Raw genomic sequence first — 19,714 nt, 5'->3', positions numbered from 1 at the left:
TGTGGGGCACCTGTGTGTGGCCTGGCTTAGAGAAACTGTGCCCTAAGTCCAGATAGTGGGCTATGGAGATGTGGCTGGGTAGAGGAAGGACTATAAGCTGCTCTTCTGAACAAGGACCAGGGGACTAAACGCTGGCTTCTCTGAAGGAAGGGTGGGTCTTGAGTGACCAGTTGCACAGACAGCAGGCCCACGTCTTCCCTGAAACTCACAGTAGTTCTTGGCCCACCAGGCCAGGCTATGGCTCTGCACTGCTCTGTCCTGGATATGAGCTCCTTATTCTCTATCCATGTTTCTGCCACTTCAACAGGACAGTCAGAGGCTAGACTTCCTCTGTCTTTGCTGGAATAGGAAACAGGAAGAGAAAGGCAGCCTAGCAACCCTGCCCTCAGGATTTGCCAGGCTATTTATGGAAGGGCAGATGCCATGTGCAAATGCTCACGGCAGAAAGAGGGCAGAGAGAGGTCATTTCCCTTATTGCTTTAACACATCACTCAGCTTTCTGTCTTAATAAAACTCAAACTACCACCAGATGCCAGTGGCTCACGTCTGTAATCCTAGCTTCTCAGGAGGCTGAGATCTGAGGAGCATGATTCAAACCCAGCCCAGGCAGGAAAGTCCAAGAGACTCTCATCTCCAGTTAACCACCAGAAAACTGCAAGTGGCTCTGTGGCTCAGAGTGGTGGTGGAGTGCTAGCCTTGAGCAAAAAAGCTCAGGGACAGGGACCTGGCCCTGAGTTCAAGCCCTAGAACCAGCATACAAAACAAAACAAAACAACCAAATGAACAACCTCAAGCTATCCCCTGAGTGAGAATGTGAGTGTCTTCTCAGCATCTGCCCACAGGGTGTGGGCTTTGTGAGGGGGAGAGGAGATGCAGAACGCAGAGCCACCAGACTAAGCAAAGAAAACTGTCAAGCAAGCTTGCATTTCAGATGAATAGAGAACGCTTAGTTTCAGTATCAGTAGCTCCATGAAATATGTAAAATATACTTATACTAAAAAAAACACAACAACTTGTTATTAATCTGAAATTCAAATTTAAGTGAATGTCTCCAATTTCATCTGACTGTGATTTTCCACTAGGCCTAGTCCTGCTCCAGAATGCATTGATTGACAGCTGTGCGTGGGGCGGGGCTTCACACTGACAAGGGACAGAATAAAGAGACCCAAAGGTACCCTGCAAATGGAGTGCCAGTGGCTAACATCTGTAATCCCAGCTGCTCAGGAAACTGGAAAAGACAAGGAGACTCTTCAATGAATCAGTAAAAGTCAGAAGTAAAAGTGTGGCTCAAATGATAGAGCAGCAACCTTGAGTGAAAAAGCTAAAAGATAGTGCCCAGATCATGAGTTCCAGTCCCAGTTGCTGGCACACACACACACACACACACACACACACACACACACACACAGAGCAATGATTAATTCCAACATTTACACTCTCAAGTTCATATGATCTGGCAATTGGGTCTGGAATCCTGACCCAGGATCCTAGGTGAATATCTGAAATTAGAGACAATACCACTCTATTACTACATTACGGAGAGCTACTCAATGGCGGGAGGTATGCACAGTGCGCATGTGCGGACAAGGGAGCATTCGTGCTCTAGTCATGAGAACTGCATACAACTTAAAACACAGGATCCCTTTGTTTCTGGAGTGTATCTAATATTTCTCAACCTGCAGGTAACTGGAATCACAGAAGAAACATTATTCTTTATCAGAATAACAACTTTATTCCAAGTCAGAACCTTCAGTGGAGTTCTATGGAGCCCCATCTTCCTGGGAGAGGAGGGTGCAACTCAGAATGGGGCAGTGGCACAGATTCAGATAAGAATCTGCTGAGTTTGGTGCAAGCTCAGCAAGTGGTAAGTTGGTGCTTGGGGGTTGAGGTCCTCGGGTTTGGCTCTGGGGTTTCTAGGGGCAAGGGTCAGAATTTGGAGGGTAGGATTCCTGGGGAAATATTGCCCTGCCTTAATATTCAACTGAGAAAGTCTCTGACCCAGCTGTGTTAGACAGAAGTCCTAGTTTGCTGGCCAGTTGTGTTCCCCAGTGAGCCTGGCCTGCCTATTTACCCCAAAGCCAGCAGGGCTGTCTCAGGCTACTGGGGGTACTTCCCAGCAGAATGGTCTAGGGTTCTGTGGAACAGGCTGAGAGAACATTGCAGTGCAGTCTGGAAAAGGCCCTAGGGCATGGAAGTCCCAAGAACTTCATGCCCCACCCATTAATGTCACAGAAGTGACCCCTGTCACCTGCTACCCTCTCAGCTCTCACCGAACCCCACGACTGGTTTTGGCGAGTTGTATCTTTGGCCTCGCCAGCTCTGGTATGCTGGCCAAAGGTTTTCAGTCTTTCTGGACCTTAGGTTCTAACTTGGATCTTGGCAAGAAGTGAGTGGAACCAATGTGGAGAAAGCTGTGTGTGTGTGTGTGTGTGTGTGTGTGTGTGTGTGTGTGTGTGTGTGGTGTGTATGTTGGGTCTGGAATTTGAACTCAGAGCCTGGGCACTGCTTTTTTACATTTTAGTTTTGTTCATTTGTTGTTGTTTTTGCTAATATTATACTACTAAAGCTATACCCCCACTTCCGGTTTTCTGGTGGTTGATTGAAGATAACAGTCTATGGACTTTCCTGTCTAGCTGCTTTTGAACTGGGATCCTCAGATCTAGTATCTTGAGTACCTGGGATTATAGGCCTGAGACACTAGTGCCTGAATTTTTTTTTTTTTACCATCTTTAACCACTTAATCTTATTACCCAGTATGTTGTGGTGGAATTTCTTTTTAAACAAAACATGTTCGATCCAAGATGATAGAATTTAAGGGTAGTGAGCAGATGAGTAAAGATACAGGATAGATGAATACAGTCTTAATATTCAGTGAACATGTGAAACTAGAGCCAGGTAACTTGAGGGTCAGATGGGGTTAGATGCCTCACACCTGTAATCCTACCTCGACCGGAGGCTGAGATCCACAGGACTGTAGTTCTAAACCATCCCAGGAAGAAAAGTCCTTAAGATTTCATCTCTAACTAAGACCTGAGCTAGAAGCATGGCTCAAGTGGCAGAGAGCCAACTAAGCAAGCAAGCTGCTTGAGCAAATGCAAGGCTCTAAGAATCTGAAGGCCCGATCTGTCTGCCTCCCCCCCCCACCCCCCAATCCTCCAGAGCATTTGGGATTTTCAGTTTAAGTCAGGTACACAATTGTAGAGATTTTATACAAAACACGGCTCCCTGCCCCCGCCCTTTCAAATTCTGGCAGCTCTTCTCTGCAGATCATGCAATGCCTGTGTATTAGGTGCTTGGTGTATGGGGGAGCCCCTCCTAGCACCCCCCTCTGCACGCACCCAATATGCAGACTCCAGGAGAAGGAATTCTTGTCTTATTTTAGTAGTCCAACTATTTCACGGAGTGAATGGCAGAGGAGCGGGTGCCACGAGTGGGGTCCCACTGGTGGGGTGCCACACGAACTTCCCTACCCCGAGTCACTGGGGTGCAGCGGTGCAAAACAGCCAGATTGGAAGCTGGGGTTCACCAGAGCTTCAGCCCTAGCCTTCCTCCCCAGGAGTCTTGGCTCCCGCTTTGGTTGTATTTGCAGGGGAGGGGAGGGGGGAGTCTCCCCGATTCTCTGGGGTGGCCCGGGGCTGTCCAGGGGCCATGGCCCTGCTGCCCGCTGCTGACCATTCCATCTGTAGTATAGGCTGCGGGCGCGGGGCCGTGGCCACCAGAGGGCGGCAGATCCCAGCCGTTCCCAGGGCTTGGCCAGTCCATGGCCTTGCTGGACGCAGGGCTTTAGAATCGCCAGCCTCGGAACTCTGGGACAAGGTAAAGGAGGACGATGTGGGGGGATTGCGTTGTTGGGTGGATGTTTAGATTTCTAGAAGGCAGGGATCGAGTTAATGGGGTTCCAGTTCCCAGCCCACAATTGCCAGGCGTGTTGAATGATCGAAAGAGCCACGTGCACGTCCAAGGTGCTTCTAACTTTGGACCAAAGTGGCTGTGCCGGAGGGGGGTGCTCGCTCCTAGGGCTGCAGTCCCGGAGTCCCGGTAGCCTCCGGGTCACCGTCCTGCCTGGATCCCCACACGGACCCCCGAGTCCCGGCCTCACTCCAGAATTCGTTTTCCAGGGGCTAAGCCTGGATGGGACGCCCCTCGGATGGACGTGAGCTCAGAATCCACGCCACTGGCTGGCTGGAGCAGTGGCTGGAGCCGCTTGGCCCGTCGTCTCAGAGGACGACCCAAAGGGGACTCGACCCCACCCCTGCACCTCCCAGACCCTGTTCCACTCATCCGGGTGGATCTCTGTCCCTAGTGAGCGGCGTGGGGCGGGAGGACCAGAGGACCCGGGAGGACCGGATCCCGCCAAAGGGACTATTAGCAGTGTGCAGTTTTCCAAGCACGACCCCCCATCACAGTCCTAGCAAAGGGGGGAGACTAGATCTCTCACCCACGGGGGTGGCAGAAAGTACAATCCCGGGGAGTTATTCAGTCTCCACGGCGGGGGACAACGGATCAACCCCTTCTCACATACAACCGAAGGGCCAAGGGCAGGGAAAGGCTGGACATTCACCGCAGCCACCGACAGCTGCCTGGACAAAGGGCTCGGCTCTTGCGCAGGTAATGGTTACCTAGCTAGAACCCCGCGTTCGTGGAAGCCGGGGCGCGCGCGGGACGCGGAGTTTGGCATTATTGCCACTCGGATTGCGAAGACGGGTGACAGGTGACATTGCCCGCGGTCGGTCAAGTGCCCCTGTCGGGCGCAGGATGCCCATGATGGGTCACCCTGAATTTCTATATATCTGGGTTACCTTAGAACGCCTTTGAGGCGTTACTCATTGTACTCATTGTTACTCATTGGGGTTCACCAGTCTCATCAAAGAAAAGCTGTCTCTCAGCTTTCCAACCCTCCACTTGTCCTCAGTTTCCCCATTTGCGCAATAACCATTCCATCCCACGGGGAGGCTGGGAGCCTCTCTGTGGTCCTGGCCCACGGTGCCCGACCCCGTGGATCCCGGGATCAAAGATCAGAGCGCACAGCGCCCCGAGGGGCAGGCCGGGTGCGGGGCGGAGACCGGCCTCGGAGCCCGGGGCGGCCAGGCCCGCCCCTCGCCGCCGCCCCTCGCCCGCGCCCCGCCCCGCCCCGCCCGGCTCCGCGCCTCTAAAGCGCCCGGCCGCAGCCTCCCGCCACCACACTTTCACTCTCCACCGCCGCTCCGCCCGCTCGCGTCCCGCCCGGCGCACCCTCCTCTCGCGCCATGGACCCCAAGGTCATCGCCGTGCTGGCCCTGGTGCTGGCCGCGCTCTGCCTCAGCGATGGTGAGTTTTTGCGCTCGGCAGCCGAGACCCGGCTAGGGACTTGTGCCAAATTCTAGTTGCAGCTTGGTGAAGCGACTATGGTTTGCCGGTGCCCCAGATCGCGCCATTTGGGAAACCGAGGCAGGACCCTCCCCCACCCCGTACCCCCATGCGCCTTGTCCGGGGAGATGCGCTCCGCAAAGTGCAGCCGCGGGATCCACAGCGGGGTGCATGGGGAGACGTTCTGGGCGCGCGGGGATGGGAACCGGGGCCCCCGGCCCGCGCCGAGCTCGCTTTCCATGAGGAGTCGTCTCGGGGTCCCGCCGCGCACCGGGCGGGAGCGATATCCACCCGGGCGCTGCTTGCAATGGGCTCCGCAGCGCCGATCGGCCAAGTGCGAGGATAGCGCTTGGCTCGGTGGGGTGGCTAGCTCGGGTGCCGCAGCTGCGCGAGCGTCTCTTCCAAGGGAAGCTTGATCCCCGCTTCCCGCAACCTTCGCGGGGCGCCGGGCCAGACTCTGGCCCGCGGTGCTGCGCAGCTGGCTGGCTTGCGCCACCCGCCAGGCCGCGCTTCGGCGCAGCTCGATGGTCCGCAGCGACGCGATGGAGGTACGTGTCTGTTCACTGTCTCCACGCCACTTCCTGGGGTCACTGGAGCAAGGCCGAGAGGTCGTCCAGGCCGTGCGCGTGCTCCCAGCCCCCTGACACACCTGCAGACAGGGGCCTTTGTCGCGGCCAGCCCCGCACCCAGGCCTTGGGCCACTGGGAATCGCGGTGTCCCGTTTCACTGGGAGCCAGGCGGCTTCCTTTCTTTTGGCTCTTTTTGACGCCAAAGGAAAAACTGGCTACTCTGTTACAGGACACCATTGCTGCAAAACAAAATAAACCATTGCCTCTGAACACAAAAAACAAAACCCTCTCAGTCAGGCTGTTGTCCTTCCTGGGTTGCAAAACTCCATTATGTGTTTGTGTTGGTACTGCGGCTTGAACTCAGAGCCTTACACTGTTGCCTGGCTTTTGATGCTTTGGCACTCAAGCCAACCTTCATTTGGGGCTTTTTGCCGATTCGTTGGAGCTAAGAGTCTCCAGACTCTGGACTTTTCTGCCTTCAACTGGCTTCAAACTGTGGTCCTCGGATCTCAACCTCCTGAGAGGTTGGGATTACAGGCGTGAGCGACCAATGCCTGGCTATTAAACAACACTTTGGAGTGCTGCGTGGTGGCACAGCTGTGGTTTTTGCAGATGGAGTGTGCCCTAGCGTTTGGCAGAGTTCTCCCGGGTTCCAGACCACAGAGCAGCTGAGAAATAGGGCTAAACTCGTGGAGGGAAGCATTGCCTAAAAGCATGAGGGAGTTGTGGGTTAAAATGACCTTTACTGAATGCAATTTCAGGAGGGTTTTTTTGTTGTTGCTGCTAAGATCTGAAAGACTACCCCTTGTCACTCTTCGTCCCTTGCCTCCTGGGTCAAGGAACACTGTGGTTTGGGTGTTAATAATTTAGTTAATTTAGTAAGGATTACAAATATTCTAGTGTTCCTTGGAAATGGCTTGAGAAGCAAGAGTGCAGAGACCAAGTCCTGGAGTCCAGACACCCAAGTCCTCAAGTCCAGGGTACAGCTGTCCTGGGGGTACACTGAGAAAGCGGGGTGCCTCACCCACAGATATCTCTCCCTGTTTGTATGGAGTTGTCCCCGTCCCTGGGGCACTTATGGTTTCTTTCTTCTTTACTGCATGGGCTCTAGATTCCCCTTCAGCCTCTGTAGTCCCCAGGCCACACCCTGGGGCGACCCTGCTAGGATTCTTGCCCTCTTCCCATTAGCTGACTCTATCAAGCACTGGGCCTCTGGGGGCTCAGAAGTTTTCAGCATTAAACCCAAGGGTGGGTTCTAGCCTGGAGCCTGCTTGGAGGAGCTGCTAGCCAGGGCTCTGACTGGTATTAATGTGGAGGGTTCTCTAGAAATTTCTCTCTATCTCAACTTAAAGTGACATAGGAGCCACTAGAACCTTTAGAGTCACACTCAAATAGACATATGCATGCCAGAACTCTACTTACTTGAGCCATAGCTCCACTTCTAGCGATTTTGCTGGTTACTTGGAGATATGAGTCTCATGGACTTGACTCCCAGAGTTGGCTTTGAACCAGGATCCTTAGATCGGGGCTTCCTAAGCATCTAGGATGAGGGATGTGACATAATGGGGCCAAGCTGTAAAGCTAGTGACATTAACAAAAAGCCAGTGGGAATGGACGGGAGGTGGAGGTGAAGGTGGAGAGGGGTCTCTCTGTGTGAGGACTCCTGGAGGTTCTGTCACTTTTCTCCAATCTGATGAAACTCCCCGCTAGACCAGCTGGGAGTGGGGTTTTGGGAATGAGAGTAGGGGTTTGCCTTTGTAGGAAATGCACAGATGCACAGTGGGGGAGGGGTGAGCGCTCCAGGTTTGGGATTTGCCTTTGACTTCTGATCTCCACTGCTCCGTCTGGGGGTGGGAGGCTGACAGCTTTTGGAAACGTGGGGGAAAGAAGTAGCACCCCCACCCCCTTGGTGCTGCCATTGTGACCTTCAAACTCCCTGTCCTGGGGTTGGGACTAGTCCTGCCTGGCTGCTAGACTTCATTAGTCCCAGCTCCCCTCCCCCAGCGGAGGGGCCTAGGGAAATGCCAGGAAGCTCAGAGGCGGCAGCCTAGCAAGGGTTCGAGGAAGGTTCGAGGAGGAAGATGCCTTGGGCTTCTCAGCGGTCCCGATCCCAGGTGTTCTGGGTACAGGGACCCACGAAGCTGGTGATTATACTTTTTTCTTTCTTTCTGCACCCTGATAACAGGCTATCTTCTCATGGTTTTCAAGAAGTTGCCTGTGGTGTTTGGTGGGGGTGGAGTCTGCGTTCTCCAGACTTAGTGTTTGGAGAAAAGCAAAACCCTCACTCACAAGGCTTGGAACCCTGACTCTGTGGGCCTCTGTAAATAGGCACACATAGAAAGAAATCAATCAACAAACTTAAAAAAAAATCCCTGGATTAAATATTCTCAGACACGTATTTAATCCCTGATGAAAGGATCCACAGATTGACATGAATTCAAATAAATTTGAGGGGTAATTCAGTAGAGCTAGGATAAAATCTAAAGGAGAAAAATCGAACCTCTCCCCTCCCCCCGCCCTCCATTTCAGCCTCCCCTGCCCCAGGACTTGCAATTCTGGAATTAAGAGTGAGTCTTAAAGGAGCCTCTTGCTAATTTACACTAATGAGTGTCAATTATGGCATTTTTTGCAAATTGGTGAATTGGCAAACAAAGATGGTAATGGGATCCAGGAGGCCCTGGTTTGTAAAAGCACCCTGCCCCCCACTTCCAACCCGGGGAAGAGCCTGCTCCCTGGGAACTCCAGGTAGGAAGCAGGCAGGATTCTTTTGTGGTTTCCAGGCCTGAGCTGAAGGTGAATTCAGGTGGGGGAGGGTAGCATTCTCCAGCTCTGCAGTGGGTCCCAGCCTGGGCCAGGGCCCCTCACCCCCCATCCCAGCTTGAGCAGGGTCGCCAGGCCAGTGGATCTCTGTCCTAGACTGGGTCTTTGTAGTTTCTGCCCAGATTGTATAGACCATCTCTCACCAAACCCCCATGGGCCCTCCTGTAGAGGCTCTGCCCAGCCAGCCTGTGCACCCCTAGAGCATGCATACAGCTATAGGAAGGAGTGAGAATCAGTGTGCAAGATAGAAGTGTGCACTAATGCCAGGCACCAATCTAGATGCTTCAATCTACCTCTCTGTCTCTGTATCATGGGATCTATATCCATATCTATATCTATATATGTATGATACACCTATTTGGCCATAAAGAAGAGTGAAATTAGGTCTGTAAATTGGTGTTTGTCCGTGCATTCATGCACTCATGGATATATCTCACAGTGTGTATATGTATGCGTACATACCATGGTATATACATATTATAGTCTAGCTGTGCTTTCTCGCCCCACCCATCTCCCACACAAGGATAGTAACCCGTGGCTCTGCTCTCATGCTTTCCTCTAGGGAAACCTGTCAGCCTGAGCTACAGATGTCCATGCCGATTCTTCGAGAGCCACATTGCCAGAGCAAATGTCAAGCATCTCAAAATCCTCAACACTCCAAACTGCGCCCTTCAGATTGTGTACGTGCAAAATGGGTTCCTGAGGGATGCTGTCAAGAATGATCACACAGGATAGCTAGACAGGCTCGAGCTTGCTGTCTGTCATTGGTGGCAGCTTTGTTCCCGGGAGCACTTCATGGATGCCACCCCAACAGCCATCAGATGCCTTGCTGGGTTCTTTGTGCTCCCCACTTTCACAAGCCTCTGTGGTGGAGTTCAGTCGTCTACCTCAGTTTTTTTAGTGTGCAGGCCTTGCCTTGAGCAGCAAACACAGCCAAGTGAGAGAGGGAGTCCCTGAGTTCAAGTCCTGATACCTGCACACATGCACACACACACACACACACACACACACACACACACACACACACACACACACACACGATGCCCGGCAAAATCAAAATCAAATCTCTTCAAAAGTTTCCAGAACCTTCCCCATTTAGTCTGCATTCCTCTGCCCACTTCTGTTCTTGAGCATCCTGTCTCCATCTTCTTTACATCCCCTCTGCCCTTTGACCCTTCTGGTGTATTTGTTGTCTTTCCTCTTTCTTCCTTTGCCAAGCTCTGGACTTCTCCTTCAAAAGCCACCATCTCACATATCCCCTGCTGTCACTTCATCCGAGGGTCCCTTCCAGAGAGTGCAGTCACTCCAAGTTCCTTCATGGCCCTGCCACACACCTGTTTTGTGTCCTCCCCCACCCACACATTCGTGGACCCTTACAGCAGTGGCACCACACTGGGTGCTGAGCTCCCCACCCACCTGTACCCTGTCGCCTCTTCTGTTTCCACAGGGCAAGGCTAAAGAGCAACAACCGACAAGTGTGCATTGACCCTAAGTTAAAGTGGATTCAAGAATACCTGGAGAAAGCTTTAAACAAGTAAGCAGGAGAACCCAACCCGAAAGACGTTGCATAGACCATTGAGGAAGGCTAACACACCTGTGAGATGCCAGGGCTGGGCTGGGGGGAAGGGTCTGAGTGCCAAGGCCAGGGGGGCCTGCAGGGGGCAGCACTGAGCCCGGGCTGTGCCTGAGGGTTGACCAGCATATGGATTCTGCACCTATAGCAGCTGGTTCCATACTGCAACTTGTATTCATCCCTCCCTTCCACGATGGAGCTGTTATATATAACTGGGGTTTTTCTAAGACAAATGTATTATTCCCCCAACCAGTCAGCATAATCATCATCATCATCATCATGGTCATTATCATCCTCATAATCATTTTTTTAAATCAATAATGGATTCAAGATTTGTATTGGTTTGTTTTGGAGTTTTCTCCTTTCCTCCCCGGGGCCTCTGGGGACAGCTCAGTGACAGATTCTTCAAAGGGAGAGCAAAAAAGTGTTCTTTTCCTCCCTTTCTTCCTCCCTTCTCTACGTTTTTCCTTTTCTTTCTTCCTGCTTTTCTCCCTTAATTCTTTTCTTTTCCTTCCTTCCTTTTTCCCTCCTTCCCTCCCTCTCCCTTTCCTTCTTCCCTCCCTTTCCCCTCCCTCCCTTCCTCCCTCCCTCCCTTCCTTCCTGAGATTGGAGGGAGGGTAGGATAGAGCCCTGCAGGGAGAGGCCCTCCTGCTCTGGGGATTCTTCTGTCACCATCACATTCACCCCCTTTCTCAAGTTCAATGATTGGAGCTAGGGCTCCAGGTAGAAGCTGTCACTGTGGACTGTGCTCAGAGAGCCCTCCCAGCCCTCCCTGCTCTCTCCTGGCTCTGCAAGCATGCCTTACCTTGCTTCTGCTTCTTATTCTGTACCCAATCAACGCTAGTCCCATGGGCTAGGATGACTGGCAGAGGCCCCGCCCTGCCTCCTCCTCCTCCCATCCCCCCCTCCCCCCACTGGGGCCCTCTGTGAGATCCCTCTTTGGCCTTCTCCTCCAGAATGGAGCCGGTCCCTCCTGGAGGATCTGAAATCAGGCCTTGGTCATTCCCACAAAAAGACAAATTTTGTAAAAATTTTAGTAAATACAAATTGCAATCTGAGAGCTTGCATTAGGAGAGCAGCTTCTCTGATTGCATCTGAAGCCTGTGAGGGGAAATACCATCGGTGGCTGTACAAAGTTGTGGTTTATAGAATCAGAAGTGGGGGGAAAAAGGCATAAACCAATATCTTGCCATGAACCCCTGTTCCTGAAGCCACCGCAGGGAGTTTAGATTCCCCCCACCAAAAAATGTGGGCAAGATAAAATCCCTTTGTATACATGTGATTCACAGATGGGCCTGGTGGTATTTGTAACTTTTTGTAAGGCATTTATATATATTTTTTTTCTTTTTGTGCACATTTTTTTAACGTTTCTTTAGCAGACAAATGTATTTCAGAATATATTTGTAGTTAAACAATTCATATATCTGAAGTGGAGCCAAAATGTCAGTAGGTAACTTTTATCTGTGATCGTAAACCACTGGCAATTTGTAAAGAAATATAGATATCTGATCTAGAAATGTGATTCAAGCATTTCAATGTAGTTAGGGACAGTGTATTTTATCACTTGTACCGAAACTGTATCAACTGTGACACTATCTGCACTAGCAATAAAAGGTGAATTGTTTTCATACCGTGCACCTCTCCTACTGTATGTGGGAATTCCTTTACCTGAAACAAGGACTCGAGCTCTTAGGCAATGAGAAGACTCATCCCGGGCTCTTCTCAGAAGCTCATCACTTCTACAGCTTGACTTTTGACCTTTTTAACATTGTTCAATCCAACAGGAAGTAGAGTGCTAATTTTCCAATAAATAATATTTGACTCACTAATTCCCCTCCTCTTTCCTCCTCCCCTTCCTCAGTTTTCCTAACAACCTCATGTAATCCCCAGAGACTCAACCCAGTAATATCAAGCCTTCCCATCTTCCCATGTTAAAAAATAATAATAATAATGTCAAATCCCATGATTCCCGGCCACGGTTAATATCCGGCCTCCATGGAAACTGGTGGCATCCCCCCATAAATCATTAAATACCATGCAGCTTGAACCATTTTAATACGACAGTCAGGGGCCAGTGCTCTAACAAACTCCTGCTAACCAGCTCTCTGCCCTGTACATCTCCAGAACAATGCCAGTCACCCCAGAGGGGCACTCCCTGGCACCCAGAAAGGAGAAATGGGACCGTGGCTGCCTTCCTTCTCCTCTCCTGGGGAGTCACCGGAACCCCTGAGCCCAGAGACACCAACCTCCAAGGTGGTGTCTGATTTTTAAAAGGCAGAGGTTCATTTCCCTTTTTTTAGAGTTAGTGCTTTGGGAGCTGGGTGTGGTAGCTCACACCTGTAATCCTAGCTACTCAGGAGACTGAGACCTGAAAGATCACGGTTCAAAGTCAGCCCAGGGAGAAATGTCCATGAGCCTCTTAATCTCTGCTCAGGAAAGAGGAGAAATATCTTTACATTCATTACTTGTGATCAGTGATTTGTCCCAAGATCTTTAGGCCTGGCCCTAGTTAAGCTGACCCCCAGGGTGGTGGGGGAGGGGACAGTGTTCAATATCACACAGGTTGAGTTAAACTCCTTATGTATTTCCTTCCAAATGATTAATGGTTCTACTAATTTTATCTAAGGGGGCGCAGAGAAGAAAAAGTGGGGAAAAAAGAAAAGATAGGAAAAAAGAAGCGACAGAAGAAGAGAAAGGCTGCCCAGAAAAGGAAAAACTAGTTATCTGCCACCTGGAGACAGACTGGACCACAATGCCCTGAGCTCTCAAGCTTTGTAAATCCGCTCTATGCCCCTCCTTCCAGGGCGGACCCGCCCCCTGGGGGAGTGGTCAGCACTCCCCCCCCCCCCTCTATTTTTGTGCATTTAAAGGCCCCTTTTCTCGGTCTGCTAAGTTATGAAGAAAGGTGCTCAGAGACTGGGCTGGATGCTGGGACAGGAGTCTGTGTGCATCCAGGACCTTCCTAGCATGGCTGACAGTCTCCAGCATCATCTGAGCTCAGCCCTCCAATAAGAAGCTTCCCTAGCTCACAGGAAAGGAAGCCTGCATTCCTGGGCCTGGCCAGGTTACCAGCCCCACCCGAGGTGCCTGCTCTGGGAAGGCCTTGTGTCTTCTGCCTTCCTTTCCCATCGTTGCCTGCCCTTGCAGGGGAGGTGACTGACTTACTCTTAGGTCCTGTTCCGCTCCCCCCAGCCTCAGTCCCTGGCAAGGGACATCTCTGTCCCTGTTATCCCTCCTCAAAGCCACTCACACAGCCGGGGTGGGGTGTGTGAGCCAAGCAGGAGGAAAAGATTCAACGGCCAGAGAACAGATGGGAAGTGTTTCTCAGGGAAGCCTGCTCCTCAGGCAATTCACCCTCTTGTCTTTCCATGGGGGCCTCCCACATGGAGGACAGATGTGCACAGATGTGAGGCGCCCCCAGCCCTAGGCTGTACCCTTCCCCGTTCTCCCAGGAAGATCTCTGCCATGACATCGTGGGGTCAGGGCCCACGGAGTCCTCACTCCTTACCTAAGGGAACGGCTTGCCTTCTATGACTAGAATCAAAGTTCTAGAACTTTCCTCCATGCTGTTCCCTGTCCCCTTCCCGTTCATCTGAGGATGATTTTGTTTCGGTCTGCTTCGGACTGAAAGGATGTAGAAGGACTTTGGCCTTCTTGGCACCCCCACCCAACCTTGTACCCCAGAGCTCTTGTTGGTAATTTCAACAAATCGATGCCAAAAGAAGAGGTGGTTGGAGGATGGACCAGACAAATTCCAGGAAAAAGAAACCCACCAAAGACCCTACATGTCCATCTTCTTGGGTCCCTCGTGTTTTAATACTCTCCCTTAGGATTCCAGCACTAAGTAACTGGCAGCCACCTCCACTCCTCCTGGGAAGAGTTTACTGCAGCGGAGGTCCTGCCCTGCCTACAGCCACTTTTTTTCTCTGGCAGCTTCCAGCCCTCATTGCTTTCATCAGATCTCAGGACAGTAGGCCCTAGCCTCTGGGTGGGCAGAAATACATCGCCTGCCTCACTCATCATCTGTTCAGGCATCTCTTTGGCTCTTGGCTGGGCTACCCGGGGCTGTGGCCCTATCCTAGGAATGCAAGGCGTGGTCTGGTCTCAGAGGTTTGGCTTGGGGTCATCACCATGTCCAGGCAACAAAGAAGTCTGTCTAGAGAGGGATGTCAGGTCCCTCCTAGGACAGTAGGGAGAGATATCGCCCTGCTTGAGGCCACCCTAGGGTAGCAAATCCCAGAGAACCCCCATCCTGTCCCTGCCACACTCCGAGGGTGGGCAGGACATGGACTCGCCTTAGGGAACAAAAGCCAGCTCCTCTCCTGTGCTTCTGTGACTCCCTGGAGCGTCTCTATGTTTCATGAGTTGAGAAAGTCTTACAAGGGTGAGCTCCAGCCTGCAGAAGACAGTCTCCACGCAAGAGCAGAAGAACTCTCCTGCCTATACCCCGTGGGCTGAAACTAGGAAACGCTCCACCAAGTTGGCCTCCAGGTGAGAGGTGAGGGCTGCCATGTGCTGTCCAGAAAGGTGCCAAAATACATTGTCCATGCAACCTATCCCTGGGGCCACTACCCCAGAGCCCATGGTGCGGTGCCAGCTGAGAAATCCCGAAGAAGAATGTGGGTGGTTGGCAGACAAGGGAAATGCCAAGGCCTAAGGCTGCCTGGGCCTTGCCTTGCACAAAGCACTTGCCACCGCAGGGGTGGAGATACGGCCACAGCCTTGGTCCACTTGCCCTCAGCAAGGGCAGGGTGGCCTCAGCAAGGGCCTCAAGTGTCCTTGTGGTTCAAGCAGGGTGCTCTATGTGTACAACTTGTGCCATTGCTTTCCTGTGCCATTGTGCGTCTCCATGGCCTGCTTTGCTGTATCCATCCGCCTATGTTCTGCTTCTGCCCTCATCAGACCCCCCCCCCCCACCCTCGGCCCTGGCTCCTCTGCCCCCTGGTCTCTCAGGCCTTGGAAGGAAGACACTCGCCTGGGAGCTGGAAGGAAGACAGCCACCTCCACGAGCACGGCTCAGCACGCCAGGTGGATGGTGAGAACCTGGCCTTAATGGTGTCCCCTCTGTTCTTATTGACAGGAGGTTCAAGATGTGAGAGAGGCTCAACGCCTGAGGAAAATGACAGGAGGAGCCTAGGTCTGCAGTCAGCGTTAGGGAAAGGCCAGTGGGCATTTCCCCTGCTCCTGCGCAGGGCCAGATGCATTTCTAAGAGCCCTGTTTGTGCACCATTTGCTTTATTTTCACTATTTGATTATATAGCAATGACATGGTGTTTAGTATTATTATTACTACTTTTTTTCATTTACTTTGATTATCCAATGTCACTGGTGACAGGCGTTTAGGCTGAGGCCATTATATAATTTGCTTCCCTGTAGTATGTTTCTACTGGAGCCCCTGCTCTCCTTATGAGTTTTGTATCTCTCAGAGCTGAGGCGGGAGGCTTCACCCCCTTTTCCAAATGGGAGCTAGGCTTCACCTCCTCCCCAGGAGCGAGCCCAGGCTGAGGCCTGGCAGAAGTGCAAGGCCAGGGCAAGAGCAAGACCCACCCTCATCCGCCATGCGCTCTCCTCTGCATCCATCGCATTCTTCTCATCCTTCTCTCTCTCATCCATCGTCACGTGTCACAAGACTGTCTCCATGACTCTGCCAAAAAGGAAAAAAGCTCCTCTCAAGACCTAAAGCTTTTATTTAAACTGGGAGCCAAAGAAGGAGTGAGAAATGGGTCTGATGGTCCTGGAAAACGCTGTGTATCTCTGTGTGCTGTCTGGAGTCGAGTGTCCTTTCGTTCAGAGCCAATGTTATCGTCCTGGCCATGTCTCTGTGTGTGTCCTGTTCCTTCCTCGAATGCAAAGGCTGAGTGTGAGGACATGTCCCCGGGCCCTGTGGCAACCGAGGCAAACAGCCTCAGTTTCCCCACTGGGCCCATAACCAGAGCCCAAGGGACCGTGGCTTATATCAGCATTGACTTTGAGAATCCGTCTCACAATTTCTAGCATCTTTGGGGTCTAACAGCCGCACTTCTGACTTTGTGCCATCAAGCTCAGCATAGTTGAGGGTGGAGAAGGGAAATGAGCAGGAAAAGAATGTTCAATTATTATCTTGGAATAACATGTTAACCCCTAAGGTTAACCATAAACTGAATATGCCCTCCAGCTTAAAACTCAACCATACCCTCCTTGTTGTTGGGACAATGCTGCCATTTGCCTTATGCCATAATCTGGCTACTCCTGCCACTAAATGTCACTTCCCACCTCCAGGAAGCAAAGCAAGGCATTGCTGTAAGGAAGGCCAACATTACTGAAGATAATCAGTAGCTATATTAAACTGTTTGAAAATGTAGACCCCTGGGATTTTCATGAAATCTCACTCAAACTTTTTCCTTTTTATTGAAAGATTCCAGCAAGATTTTTTAAATGAAGAGAATGGGGTGGGGGGGTATTAAAGTCAGAAGAACTCACCTGATAGGACACTGTATGGAAATCCACTCATTGCCAACTTGCCCTAACTTAAACAAAATTAAAATTCTCAAGTCAGCCAAGATACAGTGTAAAACTAGTCTGGTGCCGATGGGATAGAAATCTTGATTCATCATAAGGATATAGAACTGGGTTTCAAAACCTTTCTTTTAAATTAACCTGTCACTATAAGGAGTTATATGGGAAATAATTTGGATTTCTCCTATAGCTTGTTTGGAAGATCTTCCCTCAGAGCCTGTCAGGACCACTCCCATCTCTTTCTTGACAACAAACAAAGCAGATCTCTAAATTTTTGTGTATGGGGCTTGAACTCAGGACCTCATGCTCTCACTTGACATTTTTTCCCTCAAGGTCTGGAGCTCTACAACTTGAACCATATCTCCACTTTTGGCTTTTTAATTGGAGATAAGAGTCTCATGGATCTTTCTAACTTGGCTGGCTTTGAATCATGATCTTCAGATCTCAACTTCCTGAGTAGCTAGGATTCTAGGGGTGAGCCGCCAGTGTGCAACTAAAACCCTAAATCTTCACTACAGTTAATCAAGAAATCATATCTGTTTTTCCTGCCTGGGAAAGAAGGGTTTGTAATAAGGGTAGAGTTACTAGAATTACTTGTGTACTTGTTCTTCAACCAACAATCTGCTCCTAAATATAGAATCCCCACAGGAAGCCAATCTGTGTTCAAACAGTCCATTTGCAAAGGAAAAGTCTCTCCCCACCTTTCCCTTTCCTCTTTCAAAATACAAGTCAATCACATCTCTGAGCCTCTGCTCTGGACATTTGAAAGCTCCTCGTGCTGGTGCGGCTTGTAGCCATTTTCTTGGGCTCTGGTTACCTCCGGGGTGGTCTTTGCTGTCAGCCTTTCCGTGGGGATCGAGAGATGTGCTGTGTGTTGGAATCCAAACGTGTGATGTGTATTGCTTGCCCTGTTGTGTTTCCTACTTCGGCCAGACACCCAGATACCCAGGAGGACACTCAGAACAGTCCTCTGCTTGTCAACCTGTTTGCTACAAATTAGCTTCAGCTTGCTACAGCAGTGCTGTAGCACTGTGGACATCCCCTGCACGATGTCCAGAGACCTAAATTTGTTCCATTGGATCCCATCTTATCCTTCTGGGGGTGATTTTTTTTTATGGGGAAAGGTTCCCTCACTCAGAGTTTGTCACCTGTCACAGGTGGACAAACTTTCCCAGCTAGCTGAGTGGTCAAGATGCTTGGTTCCCTCTATATAACTTCTCTGATCCATCCCAAAGAGAGCTGCTTCTATACAAGTGCTCCCTAAAAAAATAGTTCAGCACGCTGCTCATGTGGCCTGAAGTGAAAGCAATGAGCACACGTGTGGTCCCCCAGCCTCACTGGACTCTCGGTGTCTGTGCAGTGGTGGAGTCGATGTTACATGTGATAAATGCTGTATTTTGTGTTGTTTCGATTGCGTCTCCCAGATAATGTGAAAACGGTCCCGAAGAAGGCAGCTTCCTGTGTGCAGGGGGGGCTCCCCACCCCCACCCCCTTTTAAATAAGTAACAGCTCTATGAAGCAATTTCTACTTGGAAGTCATATTGATGCAAAAGGTGTAACTGCAATTATAATTTTCCTAATAAAGATATGTATCCAAATACACAAGTCACTAAGTGTTTGGAATGAGTGGAATAACTCTTGGGCTTTTTCCCCTGCAAAACCCAACACTGAGGGACATAGCTTAGCTGCAAAGGGCAATAGACAGGAAGCTATTCGATTCTTTGGTTGAGCTGGGGCTGCCATACACTGGGCTTAAAGACCTGGGGTTTGCTGGAATCACTTCTGAGGAGTAAACCAGACCATCACTCCACAGAGAGAGTTTGATGAAAAGGTCCCAATTTGGCCAAAAGCTGTGAGGAAGGAAGCCCCCATTCTGTCTCTGTCCACCTCTGTCTCAGAAGAAGGCAAGAGAATTGTCTGTCCCTCTGGCACTACTGGAGATGATGACACTTGGCATGCTATTGTCCTACACAGGGCCATTCACTGCTGTCTGCCTGTCCCAGAACCTGAGAACAACAGACAGAACAGGCTCTTCTTTGATTTTTGTTTTATGCCAGTACTGGGACTTGAACTCAAAACCTGGGCACTCACTCCTTTAGCATGTTCATTCTACAACTTGAGCCACACCTCTATTTCCAGCTTTTTGCCAGTTCATTGGAGACAGAGTCCAGAGTGTTGCTGGCTCAGAGTTGGCCATGTCACCCCACCCTCTGCTCACAAGCTCCCCCATGATTTACAGGGTAGATGCCATGCATGCACATGAGATAGGAAGAAAGGCTGTGAGGAAGCAGTAGTGGCACAGTGCCCTGGGCACTGTGGGTATGTGAAAGTGCCTCAGTGCACTTGAGCCCTTTTCTACCTCTCCTCGCCCCCCAGGATCTTGTCCCTAGAGCTCCAGCTCTGAGTGTGCCAACAGACTGAACTCAGTCACCAGGTCCAACATGGCCTACTGGGCCTCAGATAGTGGTGAAGGACAGAGAAAGGAGAGAGAAACAACCATGTGGAGAGTCAAAGGGGCACAATGGCCCTGAAACCATCTGCAAAGGGGACTGCTAAGGCGTCAGAGATTATATTTTTTTTAGGGGGGCAGGGAGTGAGCTATGCACAGGTGATATCTAGGTAATGACGTTCCGTCTTAGTAAGAAAATCACTGCTTTCTCATGAATAGATTCAGTTAATGGTAACTATGTTTATTGATCAGTCCAGTTATTCCTAGGATCTGACGTGTGTATGAGAGGGAAAGATTAAAGAGGACAAAATAGGGCCAGTGCTCTTATCTCACGTCTGTAACCCTAGCCACTCGTGAGGCTGAGATCTGAGGATTGTAATGCAGCTAGCCCAGGCAGAAAAGCCCATGAGATTCTTATCTCCAATTAACTAAAACACACAAACAAACAGAAGTAGAGCTCTA

The 19,714-nt window shown here is 50.7% G+C and overlaps 1 protein-coding gene across 2 annotated transcripts; it reads left to right on the top strand.

Annotated features, from left to right (window-relative positions):
• The first annotated feature begins 5,170 nt into the window (after positions 1–5,170).
• Positions 5,171–18,074, top strand: Cxcl12 (C-X-C motif chemokine ligand 12). 2 transcript variants are annotated; one of them, XM_090346789.1, is made up of 4 exons: positions 5,171–5,307; positions 9,298–9,415; positions 10,183–10,269; positions 15,389–18,074. In XM_090346789.1, exons 1-4 carry the CDS (start codon positions 5,247–5,249, stop codon positions 15,402–15,404), a joined length of 282 nt encoding a protein of 93 aa, XP_090202915.1. In that variant the 5' UTR covers positions 5,171–5,246; the 3' UTR covers positions 15,405–18,074. The 2 variants fall into 2 exon arrangements, with proteins under 2 accessions (XP_090202915.1, XP_090202914.1); XM_090346788.1 differs by lacking the exon at positions 15,389–18,074 and adding an exon at positions 12,935–13,573.
• The last annotated feature ends 1,640 nt before the right edge of the window (positions 18,075–19,714 follow it).

The sequence above is a fragment of the Megascapheus bottae genome, chromosome 15 (assembly GCF_031878675.1).
Source record: "Megascapheus bottae isolate mThoBot1 chromosome 15, mThoBot2.hap1, whole genome shotgun sequence".
NCBI lineage: Eukaryota > Metazoa > Chordata > Mammalia > Rodentia > Geomyidae > Megascapheus > Megascapheus bottae.
The sequence above is the reverse complement of the archived record's forward strand: the minus strand, read 5'-3'. Positions and strand labels throughout refer to the sequence as shown.

What these genes read in the sequence shown, in the direction of transcription:
- Cxcl12 (XM_090346788.1), top strand. Translation starts at nt 5,247, where the DNA reads ATGGACCCCAAGGTCATCGCCGTGCTGGCCCTGGTGCTGGCCGCGCTC. An exon ending in AACTGCGCCCTTCAGATTGT is followed by an intron (nt 9,416 to 10,182) that starts GTACGTGCAAAA and finishes CTGTTTCCACAG; the next exon opens with GGCAAGGCTAAAGAGCAACA. An exon ending in CTGGAGAAAGCTTTAAACAA is followed by an intron (nt 10,270 to 12,934) that starts GTAAGCAGGAGA and finishes ATTTTATCTAAG; the next exon opens with GGGGCGCAGAGAAGAAAAAG.